This window comes from Salmo trutta, chromosome 30, assembly GCF_901001165.1.
Source record: "Salmo trutta chromosome 30, fSalTru1.1, whole genome shotgun sequence".
NCBI classification, from domain to species: domain Eukaryota; kingdom Metazoa; phylum Chordata; class Actinopteri; order Salmoniformes; family Salmonidae; genus Salmo; species Salmo trutta.
The window spans coordinates 42,907,726-42,933,088 of NC_042986.1; the positions used below are offsets into that span (position 1 = coordinate 42,907,726).

Sequence of the window (25,363 nt, forward strand, 5' to 3'; positions counted from 1 at the left end):
TTACTAACTGAGGAGAAATAACACAACATACAACATGTTACTGACTGAGGAGAAATAACACAACATACAACATGTTACTGAGGAGAAATAACACAACATACAACATGTTACTGAGGAGAAATAACAGAACATACAACATGTTACTGACTGAGGAGAAATAACAGAACATACAACATGTTACTGAGGAGAAATAACACAACATACAACATGTTACTGACTGAGGAGAAATAACAGAACATACAACATGTTACTGAGGAGAAATAACAGAACATACAACATGTTACTGAGGAGAAATAACACAACATACAACATGTTACTGAGGAGAAATAACAGAACATACAACATGTTACAGGCTGAGGAGAAATAACACAACATACAACATGTTACTAACTGAGGAGAAATAACACAACATACAACATGTTACTGACTGAGGAGAAATAACACAACATACAACATGTTACTGAGGAGAAATAACACAACATACAACATGTTACTGAGGAGAAATAACAGAACATACAACATGTTACTGACTGAGGAGAAATAACAGAACATACAACATGTTACTGAGGAGAAATAACACAACATACAACATGTTACTGACTGAGGAGAAATAACAGAACATACAACATGTTACTGAGGAGAAATAACACAACATACAACATGTTACTGAGGAGAAATAACAGAACATACAACATGTTACTGAGGAGAAATAACACAACATACAACATGTTACAGGCTGAGGAGAAATAACAGAACATACAACATGTTACTGAGGAGAAATAACACAACATACAACATGTTACTGACTGAGGAGAAATAACACAACATTCAACATGTTACTGACTGAGGAGAAATAACAGAACATACAACATGTTACTGAGGAGAAATAACAGAACATACAACATGTTACTGAGGAGAAATAACACAACATACAACATGTTACTGACTGAGGAGAAATAACAGAACATACAACATGTTACTGAGGAGAAATAACACAACATACAACATGTTACTGAGGAGAAATAACAACATACAACATGTTACTGAGGAGAAATAACAGAACATACAACATGTTACTGAGGAGAAATAACAGAACATTCAAGGTGCTGGTTATCTTCATAAAAGATTGTAATGACAGTGTTACTGCACACGTACGAAGAAATGTACCGGTCTTTTTATTGTCCTACTTTGGTTACTCATTGTGAAGTCGAAGATTTTCATAGTTGATATGGTAAGACAGAAATGTTACCTTGTGGTTTTGGCCCAGGTAAGGGAGGACGTCTCTTCAGGGCGGTGGAGGGAGGAGTCCCACTCTCATTGTCTCCTCCGTTACAGCCGTGTCCAGCGGGGTGCAGCAGAGGCATGGATGGGTGCAGACCAAGGGACCCGGAGGTCAGGGATCCGGGGTCTGAGCTTAGACGAGGGGTCCGTGTGTCTGAGTCATCGGCGTTGGCCCCGAGGCAGGCACCGTGAGCACCAGGATCCAGAGACAAGCTCTTAGTCATCAGCCGAGGACTGGAAGAGGACGGCCCTGGGGAAGAAACAAAAAGGTTGGACATTAATTATACATAAATATACATTATAGATTATACCTGGGATTGGAGGTGGAGTGGCCTGGGGGAGGGACAGACAGATATGTCAGTCAAGGCTTTCCTCCTACCATAGTTTTACAACACTTCAGATCTAACTGGTTGTCTGTGTCAAACCTCCTATGTTTTGATTTTGAAGTAGCATTCGGTAAGAATTAAACATGGGAAGTGTAACGAACAGCGGTAGAGGGAAAGGTGTGTGTTTTATCACTGCGATTAATTACTACTTTTCTTATATATATATATATTTATTTATTTATTTATTTTTTCATTCCACAGTCAATGTTCAATGCCCACAGTGTCCAGAGGTCAGAGACAATAGAATAGACTGTCTCGGGCTAATGAGAAAACGACGATTCCACAGGCAGATAGATTCAATCTGTTTCGGTCCGCTGGACACTAATCTTTAATTGGTCAATGTGCTGCGGTGTTAATGCTTATGTAACACCACCAAGGTCACCAGTTCTATTTCTGTATAAGAATGTATCCACTCACTGAACTGTAAGTCTGTTTGGATAACAGTGTCTGCCAGGGGGCGTATATTAATGGATAACAGTGTCTGCCAGGGGGCGTAAATTAATGGATAACAGTGTCTGCCAGGGGGCGTATATTAATGGATAACAGTGTCTGCCAGGGGGCGTAAATTAATGGATAACAGTGTCTGCCAGGGGGCGTAAATTAATGGATAACAGTGTCTGCCAGGGGGCGTAAATTAATGGATAACAGTGTCTGCCAGGGGGCGTAAATTAATGGATAACAGTGTCTGCCAGGGGGCGTAAATTAATGGATAACAGTGTCTGCCAGGGGGCGTAAATTAATGGATAACAGTGTCTGCCAGGGGGCGTAAATTAATGGATAACAGTGTCTGCCAGGGGGCTTAAATTAATGGATAACAGTGTCTGCCAGGGGGTGTATATTAATGGAGATAACAGTGTCTGCCAGGTGGTGTATATTAATGGAGATAAGTGTCTGCCAGGGGGTGTATATTAATGGAGATAACAGTGTCTGCCAGGTGCTGTATATTAATGGAGATAACAGTGTCTGCCAGGTGGTGTATATTAACGGAGATAACAGTGTCTGCCAGGTGGTGTATATTAATGGAGATAACAGTGTCTGCCAGGGGGTGTATATTAATGGAGATAACAGTGTCTGCCAGGTGGTGTATATTAATGGAGATAACAGTGTCTGCCAGGGGGCGTAAATTAATGGAGATAACAGTGTCTGCCAGGGGGCGTAAATTAATGGAGATAACAGCGTCTGCCAGGTGGTGTATATTAATGGAGATAACAGTGTCTGCCAGGTGGTGTATATTAATGGAGATAACAGTGTCTGCCAGGGGGTGTATATTAATGGAGATAACAGTGTCTACCAGGGGGTGTATATTAACGGAGATAACAGTGTCTGCCAGGGGGCGTAAATTAATGGAGATAACAGTGTCTACCAGATGGTGTATATTAATGGAGATAACAGTGTCTGCCAGGGAGTGTATATTAATGGAGATAACAGCGTTAAGTAAACCACACTTGTGTTGATGAGAAACCTTGCCTGAAACCTGCAGACGTGTGTTAGCTTCTTAAAGCTAATATACGGGCTTTAGCTCAGCATGCTAATACGGTCTTGTGAGATGCAGGACAGTATAACAGCAGTATGAAGCGAATGGAACACGTCCTGTACAGTATGTTGTAAGGCGCAGCGGGTCGAGTGCTCATAGTGACTTTTATAGAACACAAAATTAAACAAAACAAGAAAACGATCGCACGAACAGGATTGCAGGCTACACACAGCTATGCAAACAACAACTTCCCACAAAGGGACAGGTGAAAACAGGGCTACCTAAGTATGACTCTCAATCAGCAACAACGATGTACAGCTGTTCCTGATTGAGAGCCATACCAGACCAACACAAAGAAATACACAACATAGAAAACCATAGAAATTCAAAACAAGAACATTACTCAAAAACCCCAGAACACATAAATCAAACACCCCTCTTACATAAATACATATCCCATTAAACCCCGAACCACATAAAACAAATACCCCCTGCCACGTCCTGACCAAACTACGATAACCAATAACCCCTTATACTGGTCAGGACGTGACATACGTACAGGACAAATAGTCTGGGCAGATTGGAAATCTCTTGTTGTTGTTGATGTCTGAAAAACAGGAAGACTCCCCGCTTTGTACGATGACGTCATATTCCTGACTGTGCCTTTAAAAGCCTGTCTCATTGTGTGTGTGTGTGTGTGTGTGTGTGTGTGTGTGTGTGTGTGTGTGTGTGTGTGTGTGTGTGTGTGTGTGAGTGAGTGAGTGAGTGAGTGAGTGAGTGAGTGAGTGAGTGAGTGAGTGAGTGAGTGAGTTAGTTAGTTAGTTAGTTAGTTAGTTAGTTAGTTAGTTAGTTAGTTAGTTAGTTAGTTAGTTAGTTAGTGGGTGTGTTTGGGTATGACTCTATCTGCGTCTAAAATGGCACCCTATTCCCTATATAGAGCACTACTTTAGACCAGAGCCCTATAGAACCCTATTCCCTACGTAGTGCACTACTTTAGACCAGAGTCCTATGGCACCCTATTCCCTATATAGTGCACTAGTTTTGACCAGAGTCCTATGGGGGACTACATAAGCAGTGCACTACATAGGGAATGTGGTTCCATTCCAGATGCACTCAGTCTCTGTCTCTGTGTTTACTAGTGTTATTATAGACAGAGTAGAGCTGCAGAGCGTCAAACCCTCAGTCCTTCAGTGTGTGTGTGTGTGTGTGTGTGTGTGTGTGTGTGTGTGTGTGTGTGTGTGTGTGTGTGTGTGTGTGTGTGTGTGTGTGTGTGTGTGTGTGTGTGTCTGATTGTGTGTGTGTGTGTGTGTGTGTGTCTGATTGTGTGTGTGTGTGTGTGTGTGTGTGCCTGATTGTGTGTGTGTGTGTGTGTGTGCGCTTGAGTGACCTGCCATGCAAAATGCAAGCCGTTCGCAGACAGACTGCTGACGAGACATTGCGATGGTTTTCTACGCCCCTGGGGAATAGAGCAGTAAGAGGATAACAAATGATTTTATGGAGAGAGAGAGAAAAAAAATGCTTTAACTTTGACAGACACATGAGACACATTCAGTATGTTTACTGAAGAGGACATAAAGATAGTGTGAGAGGGGGGGGAACGACTGAAAGAATGAATGTGTTATTGGCTCAAACTGTCACTTCAACAGCCTAACATTACCACCTAAATGACAATGTAAGGGATCCCAGCTTGCACATAACGTTCTGAGAACCATATGTTTTGGTGAAAGCATGGTTGTCCTATGTTTATTTTGCGTACAACCATCCAACAATTTTCTGGGAATGGTGCAGGATAGTTGCTTGGCTTTGGAACATTCTCAGCACTTGACAAAAACAAACAACAAAAAACAACAACAACAAAAAAGTAATTTTCTTGGTATTTCATTACGTTAACAGAACGTTTCCTAAAAGTTAGAACATGGTTACATTTCATTTCTATTTTGGTAATGTTGTAGGAACATTCTTGAAACTGGTTTGACGTTGGGAATGTTCTCGAAATAGTTCAGAGAACGTTAACAAACAAAGTTCTTCTGGGGGGGGGGGATTTTAGTACTTCAGCGTAGCGTTTCCTACAGGTTTCATCACGTGACAAATGTTATTTAGGATCTGAGGACCCATGCCGAACGTTTTCCGTCTCCTGATGGTGTATAGGCTTTGTCCTGCCTTCTTTATGACTGTCTTACTGTGTGTGGACCATGTTAGTTTGTTGGTGATGTGGACACCAAGTAACTTGAAGCTCTCAACCTGCTCCACCTACAGACCCTTCAATGAGAACGGGGGAGTGCTCGGTCCTCCATTTCCTGTTTTCCTAATTAAAGTAATGTTCTCAAATTGTTCTGAGAACGTGAAGAAAACTTCAGTAATGTTCAGAGAACGTTCTAATAATGTTATTTGAAAACATATACATTCCGTGCTCAGCATCAACAGAACTCTATCCCCAAAATTGACTCTGTACCGGTACCACCTGTATATAGCCTCCACATTGACTCTGTACCGGTACCACCTGTATATAGCCTCCACATTGACTCTGTACCAGTACCCCCTGTATATAGCCTCCACATTGACTCTGTACCGGTACCCCCTGTATATAGCCTCCACATTGACTCTGTACCGGTACCACCTGTATATAGCCTCCACATTGACTCTGTACCGGTACCACCTGTATATAGCCTCCACATTGACTCTGTACCGGTACCCCCTGTATATAGCCTCCACATTGACTCTGTACCGTAATACCCTGTATATAGCCTCCACACTGACTCTGTACCGGTACCCCCTGTATATAGCCTCCACATTGACTCTGTACCGGTACCCCCTGTATATAGCCTCCACATTGACTCTGTACTGGTATCCCCTGTATATAGCCTCCACATTGACTCTGTACTGGTACCCCCTGTATATAGCCTCCACATTGACTCTGTACCGGTACCACCTGTATATAGCCTCCACATTGACTCTGTACCGGTACCACCTGTATATAGCCTCCACATTGACTCTGTACTGGTACCCCCTGTATATAGCCTCCACATTGACTCTGTACCGGTACCACCTGTATATAGCCTCCACATTGACTCTGTACCGGTACCACCTGTATATAGCCTCCACATTGACTCTGTACCGGTACCCCCTGTATATAGCCTCCACATTGACTCTGTACCGGTACCACCTGTATATAGCCTCCACATTGACTCTGTACCGGTACCCCCTGTATATAGCCTCCACATTGACTCTGTACCGGTACCACCTGTATATAGCCTCCACATTGACTCTGTACCGGTACCCCCTGTATATAGCCTCCACATTGACTCTGTACCGTAATACCCTGTATATAGCCTCCACATTGACTCAGTACCGTAACACCCTGTATATAGCCTCCACATTGACTCTGTACCGGTACCCCCTGTATATAGCCTCCACATTGACTCTGTACCGTAATACCCTGTATATAGCCTCCACATTGACTCAGTACCGTAATACCCTGTATATAGCCTCCACATTGACTCAGTACCGTAACACCCTGTATATAGCCTCCACATTGACTCAGTACCGTAATACCCTGTATATAGCCTCCACATTGACTCAGTACCGTAATACCCTGTATAGAGCCTCCACATTGACTCTGTACCGTAACACCCTGTATATAGCCTCCACATTGACTCTGTACCGTAACACCCTGTATAGAGCCTCCACATTGACTCTGTACCGTAACACCCTGTATATAGCCTCCACATTGACTCTGTACCGTAACACCCTGTATATAGCCTCCACATTGACTCTGTACCGGTACCCCCTGTATATAGCCTCCACATTGACTCTGTACCGGTACCCCCTGTATATAGCCTCCACATTGACTCTGTACCGTAATACCCTGTATATAGCCTCCACATTGACTCAGTACCGTAACACCCTGTATATAGCCTCCACATTGACTCTGTACCGGTACCCCCCTGTATATAGCCTCCACATTGACTCTGTACCGTAATACCCTGTATATAGCCTCCACATTGACTCAGTACCGTAATACCCTGTATATAGCCTCCACATTGACTCAGTACCGTAATACCCTGTATAGAGCCTCCACATTGACTCTGTACCGTAACACCCTGTATATAGCCTCCACATTGACTCTGTACCGTAACACCCTGTATAGAGCCTCCACATTGACTCTGTACCGTAACACCCTGTATATAGCCTCCACATTGACTCAGTACCGTAACACCCTGTATATAGCCTCCACATTGACTCTGTACCGGTACCCCCTGTATATAGCCTCCACATTGACTCTGTACCGGTACCCCCTGTATATAGCCTCCACATTGACTCTGTACCGTAATACCCTGTATATAGCCTCCACATTGACTCAGTACCGTAACACCCTGTATATAGCCTCCACATTGACTCTGTACCGGTACCCCCTGTATATAGCCTCCACATTGACTCTGTACCGTAATACCCTGTATATAGCCTCCACATTGACTCAGTACCGTAATACCCTGTATATAGCCTCCACATTGACTCAGTACCGTAATACCCTGTATATAGCCTCCACATTGACTCTGTACCGTAACACCCTGTATATAGCCTCCACATTGACTCTGTACCGGTACCCCCTGTATATAGCCTCCACATTGACTCAGTACCGTAATACCCTGTATATAGCCTCCACATTGACTCAGTACCGTAATACCCTGTATATAGCCTCCACATTGACTCTGTACCGTAACACCCTGTATATAGCCTCCACATTGACTCTGTACCGGTACCCCCTGTATATAGCCTCCACATTGACTCTGTACCGTAATACCCTGTATATAGCCTCCACATTGACTCAGTACCGTAATACCCTGTATATAGCCTCCACATTGACTCAGTACCGTAATACCCTGTATAGAGCCTCCACATTGACTCTGTACCGTAACACCCTGTATATAGCCTCCACATTGACTCTGTACCGTAACACCCTGTATAGAGCCTCCACATTGACTCTGTACCGTAACACCCTGTATATAGCCTCCACATTGACTCTGTACCGTAACACCCTGTATATAGCCTCCACATTGACTCTGTACCGGTACCCCCTGTATATAGCCTCCACATTGACTCTGTACCGGTACCCCCTGTATATAGCCTCCACATTGACTCTGTACCGTAATACCCTGTATATAGCCTCCACATTGACTCAGTACCGTAACACCCTGTATATAGCCTCCACATTGACTCTGTACCGGTACCCCCTGTATATAGCCTCCACATTGACTCTGTACCGTAATACCCTGTATATAGCCTCCACATTGACTCAGTACCGTAATACCCTGTATATAGCCTCCACATTGACTCAGTACCGTAATACCCTGTATAGAGCCTCCACATTGACTCTGTACCGTAACACCCTGTATATAGCCTCCACATTGACTCTGTACCGTAACACCCTGTATATAGCCTCCACATTGACTCTGTACCGTAACACCCTGTATATAGCCTCCACATTGACTCTGTACCGGTACCCCCTGTATATAGCCTCCACATTGACTCTGTACCGGTACCCCCTGTATATAGCCTCCACATTGACTCTGTACCGTAATACCCTGTATATAGCCTCCACATTGACTCAGTACCGTAACACCCTGTATATAGCCTCCACATTGACTCTGTACCGGTACCCCCTGTATATAGCCTCCACATTGACTCTGTACCGTAATACCCTGTATATAGCCTCCACATTGACTCAGTACCGTAATACCCTGTATATAGCCTCCACATTGACTCAGTACCGTAATACCCTGTATATAGCCTCCACATTGACTCTGTACCGTAACACCCTGTATATAGCCTCCACATTGACTCTGTACCGGTACCCCCTGTATATAGCCTCCACATTGACTCTGTACCGTAATACCCTGTATATAGCCTCCACATTGACTCAGTACCGTAATACCCTGTATATAGCCTCCACATTGACTCAGTACCGTAATACCCTGTATAGAGCCTCCACATTGACTCTGTACCGTAACACCCTGTATATAGCCTCCACATTGACTCTGTACCGTAACACCCTGTATATAGCCTCCACATTGACTCTGTACCGTAACACCCTGTATATAGCCTCCACATTGACTCTGTACCGTAACACCCTGTATAGCCTCCACATTGACTCTGTACCGGTACCCCCTGTATATAGCCTCCACATTGACTCTGTACCGTAATACCCTGTATATAGCCTCCACATTGACTCAGTACCGTAATACCCTGTATATAGCCTCCACATTGACTCAGTACCGTAATACCCTGTATAGAGCCTCCACATTGACTCTGTACCGTAACACCCTGTATATAGCCTCCACATTGACTCTGTACCGTAACACCCTGTATAGAGCCTCCACATTGACTCTGTACCGTAACACCCTGTATATAGCCTCCACATTGACTCTGTACCGTAACACCCTGTATATAGCCTCCACATTGACTCTGTACCGGTACCCCCTGTATATAGCCTCCACATTGACTCTGTACCGGTACCCCCTGTATATAGCCTCCACATTGACTCTGTACCGTAATACCCTGTATATAGCCTCCACATTGACTCAGTACCGTAATACCCTGTATATAGCCTCCACATTGACTCTGTACCGTAATACCCTGTATAGAGCCTCGCTACTGTTATTTTCACTGTCATTTTACTTTCATTTTTTTATTTCTTTACTTATCTATTGTTTACCTACTTTTTACTTAAAAATTGCACTGTTGGTTAGGGCTTGTAAGTAAGCATTTCACTGTGAGGTCTACTACACCTGTTGTATTCAGCATTTCACTGTGAGGTCTACTACACCTGTTGTATTCAGCATTTCACTGTGAGGTCTACTACACCTGTTGTATTCAGCATTTCACTGTGAGGTCTACTACACCTGTTGTATTCAGCATTTCACTGTAAGGTCTACTACACCTGTTGTATTCAGCATTTCACTGTGAGGTCTACTACACCTGTTGTATTCAGCATTTCACTGTGAGGTCTACTACACCTGTTGTATTCAGCATTTCACTGTAAGGTCTACTACACCTGTTGTATTCAGCATTTCACTGTAAGGTCTACTACACCTGTTGTATTCAGCATTTCACTGTGAGGTCTACTACACCTGTTGTATTCAGCATTTCACTGTGAGGTCTACTACACCTGTTGTATTCAGCATTTCACTGTGAGGTCTACTACACCTGTTGTATTCAGCATTTCACTGTAAGGTCTACTACACCTGTTGTATTCAGCATTTCACTGTGAGGTCTACTACACCTGTTGTATTCAGCATTTCACTGTAAGGTCTACTACACCTGTTGTATTCAGCATTTCACTGTAAGGTCTACTACACCTGTTGTATTCAGCATGTCACTGTGAGGTCTACTACACCTGTTGTATTCAGCATTTCACTGTAAGGTCTACACCTGTTGTATTCAGCATTTCACTGTAAGGTCTACTACACCTGTTGTATTCAGCATTTCACTGTGAGGTCTACTACACCTGTTGTATTCAGCATTTCACTGTGAGGTCTACTACACCTGTTGTATTCAGCATTTCACTGTGAGGTCTACTACACCTGTTGTATTCAGCATTTCACTGTAAGGTCTACTACACCTGTTGTATTCAGCATTTCACTGTAAGGTCTACTACACCTGTTGTATTCAGCATTTCACTGTAAGGTCTACTACACCTGTTGTATTCGGCGACGTGACAAATAAACTTTGATTTGATCTTGTGTGTTCTTAAGAGGGTTCAGGTGTGTTGGCCACGCCCACTGATTGGCCACACCTGATCTTAATGAGTGCTTGTTTCCTTTGAAATGAGGTTTGTTTGAATAGACTAAAATGAACAGATTTGTATGCATAAAAAAACAACATGGCATGCTATCTCCATCCAGGTGGTGTAGTGAACTAATTCCATGGATAAACAACAGAAGATTATAGGTTCGAATCTCACTAATGCCATGTCACAATAAAACAAATGTGTTTGCGTAATTGTTGCGTATAGAACTGAATGTACATGTGTCCTATTTGTGCTTGCAGAAGCTAAAAGTATTGAAACATTCAGTGAACGTTTTAAAGAAGTTATAAAAAATAAAACAATTAAAATAAAATATAATTTCCATTCTCAGAGCGTTAATAAAACCTCCCAGGAAAATGTTCAAGGAACCAGAGTTCCCAGAATCAGCTCACCTCTGTTCTAAGAATGTTAGGTTTGGGTGGCATCTATATTTTCATGTCATCACACCAGCCTTCTCTCACATCAGGATTTACCACTATACCAGGGGGTTTTAAAAATGCAAAAAAAAAGACCATTGGGCATCATTTACCAGAATGCTAACAAAATGAACACAAGTCATATCAAATTTACATAGAGGCTGCTAGCTAAATATGCTAACGAGCGGAAACCAAAAATACACCAATTGCAAAGACAGCCAATCCAGCTCATAAAAGTTATTTGTATATTGGGTAGGAGCTACCGAATGTCATTTTCTGATTAGTTTAGACATTTACAAGCGAAAGTGAACGTTTTACAGGTCAGGAAATGTATGGCTTCATTCCCAGAACTTCCAAAGAACCAAATGTGCAAGCTGGGAAGAGGCTGGGAAAATGTGACCACTGTCAAACTCGAGACAGAGCAAGGAGGCTTTCTAGAGAGGGGGGGTTGTGGGGGGGGGGGGGGGGGGGGAGCATCTCCTCTTGCTCTTGGGTGAAGTTGCTGCCCTGTTAAAACAATATTGCTGTCCTCTCCTCTAACTGGGGCTAATAGGTTCCATATGATAATGCTGGGGCTCCTGTGTAGACTAGCCTACCTACTGCAGGCTGGCTAGGGGCTAATGACTTCCACATGCTCTACTAAATATACTTCCGAGAACGCGAAGGGAGAGGGGGGGCAGAGATGGAGAGAGAGAGAGCGTGAGAGAGACAGAGAGAGAAAGAGAGAAGGAAACAGAAGAGAAAAAGAGTTTAAAAAAAAACAGTACAGCTCTCCTCTTCTCTATCTTGTCCTCTTTTGTTGTTGTTTATCAACTGTCTCATGGTGTTCTCCTTGTTGTTGTTGTTTATCAACTGTCTCATGGTGTTCTCCTTGTTGTTGTTGTTTATCAACTGTCTCATGGTGTTCTCCTTGTTGTTGTTGTTTATCAACTGTCTCATGGTGTTCTCCTTGTTGTTGTTGTTTATCAACTGTCTCATGGTGTTCTCCTTGTTGTTGTTTATCAACTGTCTCATGGTGTTCTCCTTGTTGTTGTTGTTTATCAACTGTCTCATGGTGTTCTCCTTGTTGTTGTTTATCAACTGTCTCATGGTGTTCTCCTTGTTGTTGTTTATCAACTGTCTCATGGTGTTCTCCTTGTTGTTGTTTATCAACTGTCTCATGGTGTTCTCCTTGTTGTTGTTTATCAACTGTCTCATGGTGTTCTCCTTGTTGTTGTTGTTTATCAACTGTCTCATGGTGTTCTCCTTGTTGTTGTTGTTTATCAACTGTCTCATGGTGTTCTCCTTGTTGTTGTTTATCAACTGTCTCATGGTGTTCTCCTTGTTGTTGTTGTTTATCAACTGTCTCATGGTGTTCTCCTTGTTGTTGTTGTTTATCAACTGTCTCATGGTGTTCTCCTTGTTGTTGTTGTTTATCAACTGTCTCATGGTGTTCTCCTTGTTGTTGTTTATCAACTGTCTCATGGTGTTCTCCTTGTTGTTGTTGTTTATCAACTGTCTCATGGTGTTCTCCTTGTTGTTGTTGTTTATCAACTGTCTCATGGTGTTCTCCTTGTTGTTGTTTATCAAAACATATGGATGCATTCTTACAACTGCTGCTGCACAAAATACCTCCACAATGAAAATGTTACATATTTTGATACTCAAGACCCCTAAAGATCAAGATGAAATCCTCAACACTATAGATCCAGATATGTTAAATCAGAACCTCAGTCGGGATCTGTTAAATCAGAACCTCAGTCAGGATCTGATAAAATCAGAACCTCAGTCAGGATCTGATAAAATCAGAACCTCAGCCAGGATCTGTTAAATCAGAACCTCAGTCAGGATCTGTTAAATCAGAACCTCAGTCAGGATCTGTTAAATCAGAACCTCAGTCAGGATCCGTGAAATCAGAACCTAGGTCAGGATCTGTTGAAATCAGAACCTCAGTCAGGATCTGTTGAAATCAGAACCTCAGTCAGGATCTGTTGAAATCAGAACCTAGGTCAGGATCTGTTAAATCAGAACCTCAGTCAGGATCTGTTAAATCAGATCCTCAGTCAGGATCTGTTAAATCAGAACCTCAGTCAGGATCTGTTAAATCAGAACCTCAGTCAGGATCTGTTAAATCAGAACCTCAGTCGGGATCTGTTTAAATCAGAACCTCAGTCGGGATCTGTTGAAATCAGAACCTCAATCGGGATCTGTTAAATCAGAACCTCAGTCAGGATCTGTTGAAATTAGAACCTCAGTCAGGATCCATTGAAATCCGAACCTCAGTCAGGATCTGTTAAATCAGAACCTCAGTCGGGATCTGTTTAAATCAGAACCTCAGTCAGGATCTGTTAAATCAGAACCTCAGTCGGATCTGTTAAATCAGAACCTCAGTCAGGATCTGTTGAAATCAGAACCTAGGTCAGGATCTGTTAAATCAGAACCTCAGTCAGGATCTGTTAAATCAGATCCTCAGTCAGGATCTGTTAAATCAGAACCTCAGTCAGGATCTGTTAAATCAGAACCTCAGTCAGGATCTGTTAAATCAGAACCTCAGTCGGGATCTGTTTAAATCAGAACCTCAGTCGGGATCTGTTGAAATCAGAACCTCAATCGGGATCTGTTAAATCAGAACCTCAGTCAGGATCTGTTGAAATTAGAACCTCAGTCAGGATCCATTGAAATCAGAACCTCAGTCAGGATCTGTTAAATCAGAACCTCAGTCGGATCTGTTAAATCAGAACCTCAGTCGGGATCTGTTTAAATCAGAACCTCAGTCGGATCTGTTAAATCAGAACCTCAGTCAGGAAGCGTTAAATTTGAACTTCAGTCATTGCTGTTTCATAGGGCTTTAGTGCTGTAAGCCTTTAATTAAGAAGCCTTTGATACGGTTAATCACTTACAGTAGGATACCTCGTAGTTAAATAAAACGTTACATGGGTATTGTCGATAAGGCTATTGGTTATTTTAGAATGCCCGCTCAGTGCGATGTAAATTACAGACCGACCAAGGACTACAATGGCAGAAACATTCATGGCTAAAGGGCAGACATACTGTAGCATGTTGCTACTGTAGCTAAATCAAATCAGTGAAATAACCTGTCTGTAAACAATTGTTGGAAAAATTACTTGTGTCATGCACAAAGTAGATGTCCTAACCGACTTGCCAAAACTATAGTTTGTTAACAAGAAATGTGTGGAGTGGTTGAAAAACAAGTTTTAATGACTCCAACCTAAGTGTATGTAAACTTCCGACTTCAACTGCATATATACTGTAGCATGATGGGTAATGAATGTGTGCGTGTGTGTATGTATGTGTGTCGGAGGAAAACAGGCTCTGAAAGCTGTTCTATTCAATACAAGCTATCCTATAACAGTATAATGAGGCAGGCTCAGCACGATAATACAAGCTATCCTATAACAGTATAATGAGGCAGGCTCAGCACGATAATACAAGCTATCCTATAACAGTATAATGAGGCAGGCTCAGCACGAGAATACAAGCTATCCTATAACAGTGTAATGAGGCAGGCTCAGCAGGATAATACAAGCTATCCCATAACAGTGTAATGAGGCAGGCTCAGCAGGATAATACAAGCTATCCTATAACAGTATAATGAGGCAGGCTCAGCACGATAATACAAGCTATCCTATAACAGTATAATGAGGCAGGCTCAGCACGATAATACAAGCTATCCTATAACAGTATAATGAGGCAGGCTCAGCACAATAATACAAGCTATCCTATAATAACAGTGTAATTAGGCAGGCTCAGCACAATAATACAAACTATCTTACAACAGTGTAATGAGGCAGGCTCAGCACGATAATACAAGCTATCCTACAACAGTATAATGAGGCAGGCTCAGCACAATAATACAAGCTATCCTACAACAGTATAATGAGGCAGGCTCAGCACAATAATACAAGCTATCCTACCACAGTGTAATGAGGCAGGATAATACAGGCTATCCTACAACAGTATAATGAGGCAGGCTCAGCACGATAATACAAGCTATCCTATAACAGTATAATGAGGCAGGCTCAGCACAATAATACAAGCTATCCTATAACAGTATAATGAGGCAGGCTCAGCACGATAATACAAGCTATCCCATAACAGTATAATGAGGCAGGCTCAGCACGATAATACAAGCTATCCTATAACAGTATAATGAGGCAGGCTCAGCACGATAAGGGGACCGCCTTCCCAAATCGAATAACAACCTCAAAATATTGTCAGGTTACATTTCATTACACCGTTTTGAATAACGATTTGCTAAAAGAATATTTGCAGATTCATCATCAATACTTCTCCTTGCAACCTTAAGATGAATGCACTGAACTGTAGTGGCTCTGAATCAGAGAGTCTGCTAAATGACTCACTACTGTAGTGACTCTGAATAAGAGAGTCTGTTAAATGACTCACTACTGTAGTGGCTCTGGATCAGAGAGTCTGCTAAATGACTCACTACTGTAGTGACACTGGATCAGAGAGTCTGCTAAATGACTCACTACTGTAGTGACTCTGGATAAGAGAGTCCGCTAAATGACTCACTACTGTAGTGACTCTGGATAAGAGAGTCTGCTAAATGACTCACTACTGTAGTGGCTCTGGATCAGAGAGTCTGCTAAATGACTCACTACTGTAGTGGTTCTGGATCAGAGAGTCTGCTAAATGACTCACTACTGTAGTGGCTCTGGATCAGAGAGTCTGCTAAATGACTCACTACTGTAGTGGCTCTGGATCAGAGAGTCTGCTAAATGACTCACTACTGTAGTGGCTCTGGGTAAGAGAGTCTGCTAAATGACTCACTAACTGTAGTGGCTCTGGATCAGAGAGTCTGCTAAATGACTCACTACTGTAGTGGCTCTGGATCAGAGTCTGCTAAATGACTCACTACTGTAGTGGCTCTGGATCAGAGAGTCTGCTAAATGACTCACTACTGTAGTGTCTCTGGATCAGAGAGTCTGCTAAATGACTCACTACTGTAGTGGCTCTGGATCAGAGAGTCTGTTAAATGACTCACTACTGTAGTGACTCTGGATCAGAGAGTCTGCTAAATGATTCACATGAATATGTACATGTGAATATAGTGGCCTAGATTGATGCATTGTACACTTCACTATTTTCCATGGATGTTAAAATACAGAAAGACTTCCCAATACTGTCAGGAAGGAACAGAACGAACACGGCAATAATCACTTCTAGATCAATAAACCCTTTTTAACACATTTCTGTTGACTGTCTCCTAAATTTACATCCTGTCAAACTCATAGAATATTTATGATGCAGCAGTCAAAGCAGGGCTTCTGATTGGCTGCATTAATATTCAATATCAACAAGTGCTTCCTGAATAATAATTGTTTATATTATGTTTGACAGGCAGAACAGTGTTATATTTATTTATGTAGTTGTACGAAACATGTACTGTATGTTCACTTGCATATGCACATTGTAGGTTACTAACCATAGATTACTTAGCACATTATAAATTAATGTATGCAGCAGCTATTCTCGGTGGTGCAGTGGAGGGTATATGCAGCTATTCTCGGTGGTGTAGTGGAGGGTATATGCAGCTATTCTCGGTGGTGCAGTGGAGGGTATATGCAGCTATTCTCGGTGGTGTAGTGGAGGGTATATGCAGCTATTCTCGGTGGTGCAGTGGAGGGTATATGCAGCTATTCTCAGTGGTGCAGTGGAGGGTATATGCAGCTATACTCAGTGGTGCAGTGGAGGGTATATGCAGCTATACTCAGTGGTGCAGTGGAGGGTATATACAGCTATACTCGGTGGTATAGTGGAGGGTATATGCAGCTATTCTCAGTGGTGCAGTGGAGGGTATATGCAGCTATGCTCAGTGGTGCAGTGGAGGGTATATGCAGCTATTCTCAGTGATGCAGTGGAGGGTATATGCAGCTATTCTCAGTGGTGTAGTGGAGGGTATATGCAGCTATTCTCAGTGGTGCAGTGGAGGGTATATGCAGCTATACTCAGTGGTGCAGTGGAGGGTATATGCAGCTATTCTCAGTGGTGTAGTGGAGGGTATATGCAGCTATACTCAGTGGTGTAGTGGAGGGTATATGCAGTGGTGTAGTGGAGGGTATATGCAGCTATTCTCAGTGGTGTAGTGGAGGGTATATGCAGCTATACTCAGTGGTGTAGTGGAGGGTATATGCAGTGGTGTAGTGGAGGGTATATGCAGCTATTCTCAGTGGTGCAGTGGAGGGTATATGCAGCTATACTCAGTGGTGCAGTGGAGGGTATATGCAGCTATACTCAGTAGTGCAGTGGAGGGTATATACAGCAATACTCGGTGGTGTAGTGGAGGGTATATGCAGCTATTCTCAGTGGTGCAGTGGAGGGTATATGCAGCTATGCTCAGTGGTGCAGTGGAGGGTATATGCAGCTATACTCGGTGGTGCAGTGGAGGGTATATGCAGCTATACTCAGTGGTGTAGTGGAGGGTATATGCAGCTATTCTCAGTGGTGCAGTGGAGGGTATATGCAGCTATTCTCAGTGGTGCAGTGGAGGGTATATGCAGCTATTCTCAGTGGTGTAGTGGAGGCTATATGCAGCTATTCTCAGTGGTGTAGTGGAGGGTATATGCAGCTATTCTCAGTGGTGTAGTGGAGGCTATATGCAGCTATTCTCAGTGGTGTAGTGGAGGGTATATGCAGCTATTCTCGGTGGTGTAGTGGAGGGTATATGCAGCTATTCTCAGTGGTGTAGTGGATGATTGTGTCAGATACCAGCATCACACAGTATGGCTCGTTATATTGTTGTGTGCATGTTTGTGTACTGAGGAACATGTAACTTGGTTCCAGAAGAAAATCACCTTCAATGACCTTACGTTGGGGGGCTTTCATCAAGGTTAGTGTTTCTGTAGGTTGGGGGGCTTTCATCAAGGTCTTTCTTTAGGTTGGGGGCTTTCATCAAGGTTAGTGTTTCTTTAGGTTGGGGGGCTTTCATCAAGGTTAGTGTTTCTGTAGGTTGGGGGCTTTCATCAAGGTGTTTCTTTAGGTTGGGGGCTTTCATCAAGGTTAGTGTTTCTTTAGGTTGGGGGGCTTTCATTAAGGTCAGTGTTTCTTTAGGTTGGGGGGCTTTCATCAAGGTTAGTGTTTCTGTAGGTTGGGGGCTTTCATCAAGGTTAGTGTTTCTGTAGGTTGGGGGGCTTTCATCAAGGTCAGTGTTTCTTTAGGTTGGGGGCTTTCATCAAGGTCAGTGTTTCTTTAGGTTGGGGGCTTTCATCAAGGTCAGTGTTTCTTTAGGTTGGGGGCTTTCATCAAAGTTAGTGTTTCTTTATGTTGGGGGGCTTTCATCAGGGTCAGTGTTTCTGTAGGTTGGGGGGCTTTCATCAAGGTTAGTGTTTCTATAGGTTGGGGGGCTTTCATCAAGGTTTGGTTTCTTTAGGTTGGGGGGCATTCATCAAGGTTTATGTTTCTTTAGGTTGGGGGGCTTTCATCAAGGTCAGTGTTTCTTTAGGTTGGGGGGCTTTCATCAAGGTTAATGTTTCATCAAGGTTAGTGTTTCTTTAGGTTGGTGGGCTTTCATCAAGGTTAGTGTTTCATTAGGTTGGGGGGCTTTCATCAAGGTTAGTGTTTCTTTAGGTTGGGGGGCTTCATGAAGGTCAGTGTTTCTTTAAGTTGGGGGCTTTCATCAAGGTTAGTGTTTCTGTAGGTTGGGGGCTTTCATCAAGGTCAGTGTTTCTGTAGGTTGGGGGGCTTTCATCAAGGTAAGTGTTTCTATAGGTTGGGGGGCTTTCATCAAGGTTAGTGTTTCTGTAGGTTGGGGGCTTTCATCAAGGTCAGTGTTTCTGTAGGTTGGGGGCTTTCATCAAAGGTGTTTCTGTAGGTTGGGGGGCTTTCATCAAGGTTAGTGTTTCTATTGGTTGGGGGGCTTTCATCAAGGTTAGTGTTTCTATAGGTTGGGGGGCTTTCATCAAGGTTTTGTTTCTTTAGGTTGGGGGGCATTCATCAAGGTTTGTGTTTCTTTAGGTTGGGGGGCTTTCATCAAGGTCAGTGTTTCTTTAGGTTGGGGGGCTTTCATCAAGGTTAGTGTTTCTTTAGGTTGGGGGGCTTTCATCAAGGTTAGTGTTTCTGTAGGTTGGGGGCTTTCATCAAGGTTAGCGTTTCTTTAGGTTGGGGGGCTTTCATCAAGGTTAGTGTTTCTTTAGGTTGGGGGGCTTTCATCAAGGTTAGTGTTTCTGTAGGTTGGGGGGCTTTCATCAAGGTTAGTGTTTCTTTAGGTTGGGGGGCTTCATGAAGGTCAGTGTTTCTTTAAGTTGGGGGCTTTCATCAAGGTTAGTGTTTCTGTAGGTTGGGGGCTTTCATCAAGGTCAGTGTTTCTGTAGGTTGGGGGGCTTTCATCAAGGTTAGTGTTTCTATAGGTTGGGGGGCTTTCATCAAGCTTAGTGTTTCTGTAGGTTGGGGGCTTTCATCAAGGTCAGTGTTTCTGTAGGTTGGGGGCTTTCATCAAGGTGTTTCTGTAGGTTGGGGGCTTTCATCAAGGTTAGTGTTTCTGTAGGTTGGGGGGCTTTCATCAAGGTTAGTGTTTCTGTAGTTTGGGGGGCTTTCATCAAGGTGTTTCTGTAGGTTGGGGGGCTTTCATCAAAGGTGTTTCTGTAGGTTGGGGGGCTTTCATCAAGGTTAGTGTTTCTTTAGGTTGGGGGGCTTTCATCAAGGTTAGTGTTTCTGTAGGTTGGGGGCTTTCATCAAGGTGTTTCTGTAGGTTGGGGGCTTTCATCAAGGTTAGTGTTTCTGTAGGTTGGGGGCTTTCATCAAGGTTAGTGTTTCTGTAGGTTGGGGGGCTTTCATCAAGGTTAGTGTTTCTGTAGTTTGGGGGGCTTTCATCAAGGTGTTTCTGTAGGTTGGGGGGCTTTCATCAAGGTTAGTGTTTCTTTAGGTTGGGGGGCTTTCATCAAGGTCAGTGTTTCTGTAGGTTGGGGGCTTTCATCAAGGTTAGTGTTTCTTTAGGTTGGGGGGCTTTCATCAAGGTCAGTGTTTCTTTAGGTTGGGGGGCTTCCATCAAGGTTAGTGTTTCTATAGGTTAGGAGCTTCATCAAGGTTAGTGTTTCTGTAGGTTGGGGGGCTTTCATCAAGGTTTGGTTTCTTTAGGTTGGGGGCTTTCATCAAGGTCAGTGTTTCTTTAGGTTGGGGAGCTTTCATCAAGGTTAGTGTTTCTGTAGGTTGGGGGCTTTCATCAAGGTTAGTGCTTCATCAAGGTTATTGTTTCTTTAGGTTGGGGGGCTTTCATCAAGGTTAGTGTTTCGTTAGGTTGGGGGCTTTCATCAAGGTTAGTGTTTCTTAAGGTTGGGGGGCTTCATCAAGGTTAGTGTTTCTTTAGGTTGGGGGCTTTCATCAAGGTTAGTGTTTCTGTAGGTTGGGGGCTTTCATCAAGGTCAGTGTTTCTGTAGGTTGGGGGGCTTTCATCAACGTTAGTGTTTCTATAGGTTGGGGTGCTTTCATCAAGGTCAGTGTTTCTGTAGGTTGGGGGCTTTCATCAAGGTCAGTGTTTCTGTAGGTTGGGGGCTTTCATCAAGGTGTTTCTTTAGGTTGGGGGGCTTTCATCAAGGTTAATGTTTCTGTAGGTTGGGGGGCTTTCATCAAGGTTAGTGTTTCTATAGGTTGGGGGGCTTTCATCAAGGCCAGTGTTTCTTTAGGTTGGGGGGCTTTCATCAAGGTTAGTGTTTCTTTAGGTTGGGGGGCTTTCATCAAGGTTAGTGTTTCATCAAGGTTAGTGTTTCTTTAGGTTGGGGGGCTTTCATCAAGGTCAGTGTTTCTGTAGGTTGGGGGCTTTCATCAAGGTGTTTCTGTAGGTTGGGGGGCTGTCATCAAGGTTAGTGTTTCTGTAGGTTGGGGGCTTTCATCAAGGTCAGTGTTTCTGTAGGTTGGGGGCTTTCATCAAGGTGTTTCTGTAGGTTGGGGGGCTTTCATCAAGGTTAGTGTTTCTGTAGGTTGGGGGGCTTTCATCAAGGTTAGTGTTTCTGTAGGTTGGGGGGCTTTCATCAAGGTTAGTGTTTCTGTAGGTTGGGGGGCTTTCATCAAGGTTAGTGTTTCTATAGGTTGGGGGCTTTCATCAAGGTTAGTGTCTCTTTAGGTTGGGGGGCTTTAATCAAGGTTAGTGTTTCTGTAGGTTGGGGGCTTTCATCAAGGTGTTTCTTTAGGTTGGGGGGCTTTCATCAAGGTTAGTGTTTCTGTAGGTTGGGGGCTTTCATCAAGGTGTTTCTGTAGGTTGGGGGGCTTTCATCAAGGTTAGTGTTTCTGTAGGTTGGGGGGCTTTCATCAAGGTTAGTGTTTCTTTAGGTTGGGGGGCTTCATCAAGGTTAGTGTTTCTTTAGGTTGGGGGCTTTCATCAAGGTTAGTGTTTCTGTAGGTTGGGGGCTTTCATCAAGGTCAGTGTTTCTGTAGGTTGGGGGGCTTTCATCAAGGTTAGTGTTTCTATAGGTTGGGGGGCTTTCATCAAGGTCAGTGTTTCTTTAGGTTGGGGGCTTTCATCAAGGTCAGTGTTTCTGTAGGTTGGGGGCTTTCATCAAGGTGTTTCTGTAGGTTGGGGGGCTTACATCAAGGTTAGTGTTTCTGTAGGTTGGGGGCTTTCATCAAGGTCAGTGTTTCTGTAGGTTGGGGGCTTTCATCAAGGTGTTTCTGTAGGTTGGGGGGCTTTCATCAAGGTTAGTGTTTCTGTAGGTTGGGGGGCTTTCATCAAGGTTAGTGTTTCTATAGGTTGGGGGGCTTTCATCAAGGCCAGTGTTTCTTTAGGTTGGGGGCTTTCATCAAGGTTAGTGTTCCTTTATGTTGGGGGGCTTTCATCAAGTTTAGTGTTTCTGTAGGTTGGGGGCTTTCATCAAGGTCAGTGTTTCTGTAGGTTGGGGGCTTTCATCAAGGTGTTTCTGTAGGTTGGGGGGCTTTCATCAAGGTTAGTGTTTCTGTAGGTTGGGGGGCTTTCATCAAGGTGTTTCTGTAGGTTGGGGGGCTTTCATCAAGGTTAGTGTTTCTTTAGGTTGGGAGGCTTTCATCAAGGTCAGTGTTTCTGTAGGTTGGGGGCTTTCATCAAGGTCAGTGTTTCTTTATGTTGGGGGGCTTTCATCAAGGTGTTTCTTGGTGTAACATCGTCTCCAGGTTATTGAACACACAGCACATATCAGCCTGGGATATCAACCATTCAGAGTTGGTCTTAGTGGGAGTGACCATAGATTTATATGGGAGTGACCTCACTGAGTAAAGTATTTGTCATCAGGATATGTCCTTTGTTAGCAAAAAACATTCCCCTGGTCGTCACTAAGTTAACACAGCAACAGTCAGAATTATGGTTAAACTCTGCCCATTTCCACAGTTTCTCTTCATAAAAATGTATTTTTAACCAACCCTAACATTAAACCTAACCTTAACCCCACTGATAACATTATGACTAACCCTAACCTTAAATTAAAACCAAACACACATTTTAGTTTTCATGAATTTTTTACGATATAGCCAATGTTGACTTTGTGGCTGTGCTATCTAGTGGAAGCCATTCCCCCTGGTCTCAAGTGAGAAAAAAACAACAGGTCCTACCTTCCAGCTAGCTAATTATCAAAGGATATAGCTAGCTAGCTAATTAGGAAAGGACATAGCTAGCTAGCTAATTATCAAAGGATATAGCTAGCTAGCTAATTAGCAAAGGACATAGCTAGCTAGCTAATTAGCAAAGGACATAGCTAGCTAGCTAATTAGCAAAGGATATAGCTAGCTAGCTAATTAGCAAAGGATATAGCTAGCTAGCTAATTAGCAAAGGACATAGCTAGCTAGCTAATGGCTTGCCCAAGAAGAAGAAAGACAACCCCATAAAATCTGTGGTCGATTTGTGTCGAGCATTTGGGGAAAACTAGACCAAGAAGAGTTACAAACACAATCTCTTTATTGCCAATACATCGGGCCGATAAAACAGCCAAGATGTCGGGCTGATAAGACAGCCAAGATGTCGGGCCGACAAGACAGCCAAGATGTCGGGCTGATAAGACAGCCAATACATCGGGCCGACAAGACAGCCAAGATGTCGGGCTGATAAGACAGCCAAGATGTCGGGCCGATAAAACAGCCAAGACGTCAGGCTGATAAGACAGCCAAGACGCCGGACCGATAAGACAGCCAATACATCGGGCTGATAAAACAGCCAAGACGTCAGGCTGATAAGACGGCCAAGACGTCAGGCCGATAAGACAGCCAAGACATTGGACCGATAAGACAGCCAAGATGCCGGGCCGATAAGGCAGCCAAGACGTTGGACCGATAAGACAGCCAAGATGTCGGACCGATAAGACAGCCAAGACATCAGACTGATAAGACAGCCAAGACGCCGGGCCGATAAGACAGCCAAGACGCCGGACCGATAAGACAGCCAAGACGCCGTACCGATAAGACAGCCAAGACGCCGGCCAATAAGACAGCCAAGACGCCGGGCCAATAAGACAGCCAAGACGCCGGGCCGATAAGACAGCCAAGACGCCGGCCAATAAGACAGCCAAGACGCCGTACCGATAAGACAGCCAAGACGCCAGGCCGATAAGACAGCCAAGACGCCGGGCCGATAAGACAGCCAAGACGCCGGGCCGATAAGACAGCCAAGACGTCGGACCGATAAGACAGCCAAGACGCCGGCCAATAAGACAGCCAAGACGTCGGACCGATAAGACAGCCAAGACGCCGGCCGATAAGACAGCCAAGACGCCTGACCGATAAGACAGCCAAGACGCCGGACCGATAAGACAGCCAAGACGCCAGGCCGATAAGACAGTCAAGACGCCGGACCGATAAGACAGCCAAGACGCCAGACCGATAAGACAGCCAAGACGCCGGGCCGATAAGACAGCCAAGACGTCGGACCGATAAGACAGCCAAGACGCCGGCCAATAAGACAGCCAAGACGTCGGACCGATAAGACAGCCAAGACGCCGGCCGATAAGACAGCCAAGACGCCGGACCGATAAGACAGCCAAGATGCCGGACCGATAAGACAGCCAAGACGCCAGGCCGATAAGACAGTCAAGACGCCGGACCGATAAGACAGCCAAGACGCCGGACCGATAAGACAGCCAAGACGCCAGGCCGATAAGACAGCCAAGACGCCGGACCGATAAGACAGCCAAGACGCCGGACCGATAAGACAGCCAAGACGCCAGGCCGATAAGACAGTCAAGACGCCGTACCGATAAGACAGCCAAGACATCGGCCAATAAGACGGAGTTGCACAAGACAAGGGAAGGTGTTGTGGGTGATGATTGGTTAGTAGATTAAGCCAATGAGTAACGATTCTCCCAGCACTCTGTATTGACTAACGAAGGCCAAGTTCAATGCGTTGGTCCACAAGACCTTCCTCACATTTGGGAACGATATTGGTAGTTGCTATTCGAGATCCTTGGGACCCCATTGAAGTTGAAATGTAAAATGGTTAAGGTTAGGATTAGGGACCTTTCAAGGTTCCCAGATAGCACTAACCAAACGTTTGAAAGCTCGCTGTGGCCCCCTCCATGATGTTGCACCAATGAAGTGATGTGATTTTTGATCATGTGCTTTCTCTGCAAGGGTTTAGTAACAATAGTTTTAATTTTGTCTTGTCAGGATTAACCTGTCCCAATTTATATGATTTTCCACTCTACTCGAATTCACCCTTTGGGTGGCCTCTGGAATCAAACCAGCAACCCTGGCGGTCCAAGCGTCATGCCATGCTCTATCAAACTAAGCCATATAGGACTACCAGTTGTTCACACATATTCCTTCGTTGGAGAATTTTTTTGCCAAAATTAGAGTATACCCACTTCTCCACGCATCCCTCTACAGCAATGACTATGCTCCATAAAATCATTGACACCGTTTCCACTTCTGCTGCATACATCACATCACCTATAGCAACATGGGTGCACGGTATGCTCCCTCCTCCCTCTCATCTGGTCGACTCCTCGACGCATTACTACACGTAGCCTAGCACACACATCCACTGCGGATAAATGGCTTTATTGATCAATATATTAACTGCGCTATTTATATGGA

At 44.0% G+C, this 25,363-nt stretch overlaps 1 protein-coding gene across 1 annotated transcript in view; it reads right to left on the reverse strand.

Annotated features, from left to right (window-relative positions):
* Positions 1-25,363, reverse strand: part of LOC115168782 (FYVE, RhoGEF and PH domain-containing protein 1) — a 73,214-nt gene that overhangs the window by 3,153 nt on the left and 44,698 nt on the right. Inside the window, exon 2 of the mRNA XM_029724338.1 lies at positions 1,250-1,531. Coding sequence (XP_029580198.1) covers positions 1,250-1,531 — 282 coding nt within the window. The remainder of the gene's footprint in view (positions 1-1,249; positions 1,532-25,363) is intronic.